This window comes from Penaeus monodon, chromosome 31, assembly GCF_015228065.2.
Source record: "Penaeus monodon isolate SGIC_2016 chromosome 31, NSTDA_Pmon_1, whole genome shotgun sequence".
NCBI lineage: Eukaryota > Metazoa > Arthropoda > Malacostraca > Decapoda > Penaeidae > Penaeus > Penaeus monodon.
In genome coordinates, this window is record NC_051416.1 from 378,586 (window position 1) to 378,869 (window position 284).

Below are 284 nucleotides of genomic sequence, written 5' to 3' on the forward strand. Positions count from 1 at the left end.
GCCACCACCACCACTCTCTACATCTACATCTTCTTTCCTCTCCTTTTCTCCCAAGACGGCGAGAGTTCTTGTGACCACAGATGCCCGAGGAATGACCCCGCTTCACTGCGCCGCCATGTTCAACCACTATGAACTCGTCGCTTTTATTCTTGAACAGGTCAGTTATGTTCATAAGAAAGCCTTGATTTAACGGACTGACACGGATGAGATTGTGTCCGTTAAATGTGGAAAGATTGTAAAGTCGATATGTCCCAGAGAGAATGTTTTTAGCTTGTATTTTTTTC

The 284-nt window shown here is 44.7% G+C and overlaps 1 protein-coding gene across 1 annotated transcript in view; it reads left to right on the forward strand.

The window, feature by feature from the left end:
- Nucleotides 1-284, forward strand: part of LOC119592804 (transient receptor potential cation channel subfamily A member 1-like) — a 33,214-nt gene that overhangs the window by 8,472 nt on the left and 24,458 nt on the right. The window contains exon 4 of the mRNA XM_037941712.1: nucleotides 56-157. Coding sequence (XP_037797640.1) covers nucleotides 56-157 — 102 coding nt within the window. The remainder of the gene's footprint in view (nucleotides 1-55; nucleotides 158-284) is intronic.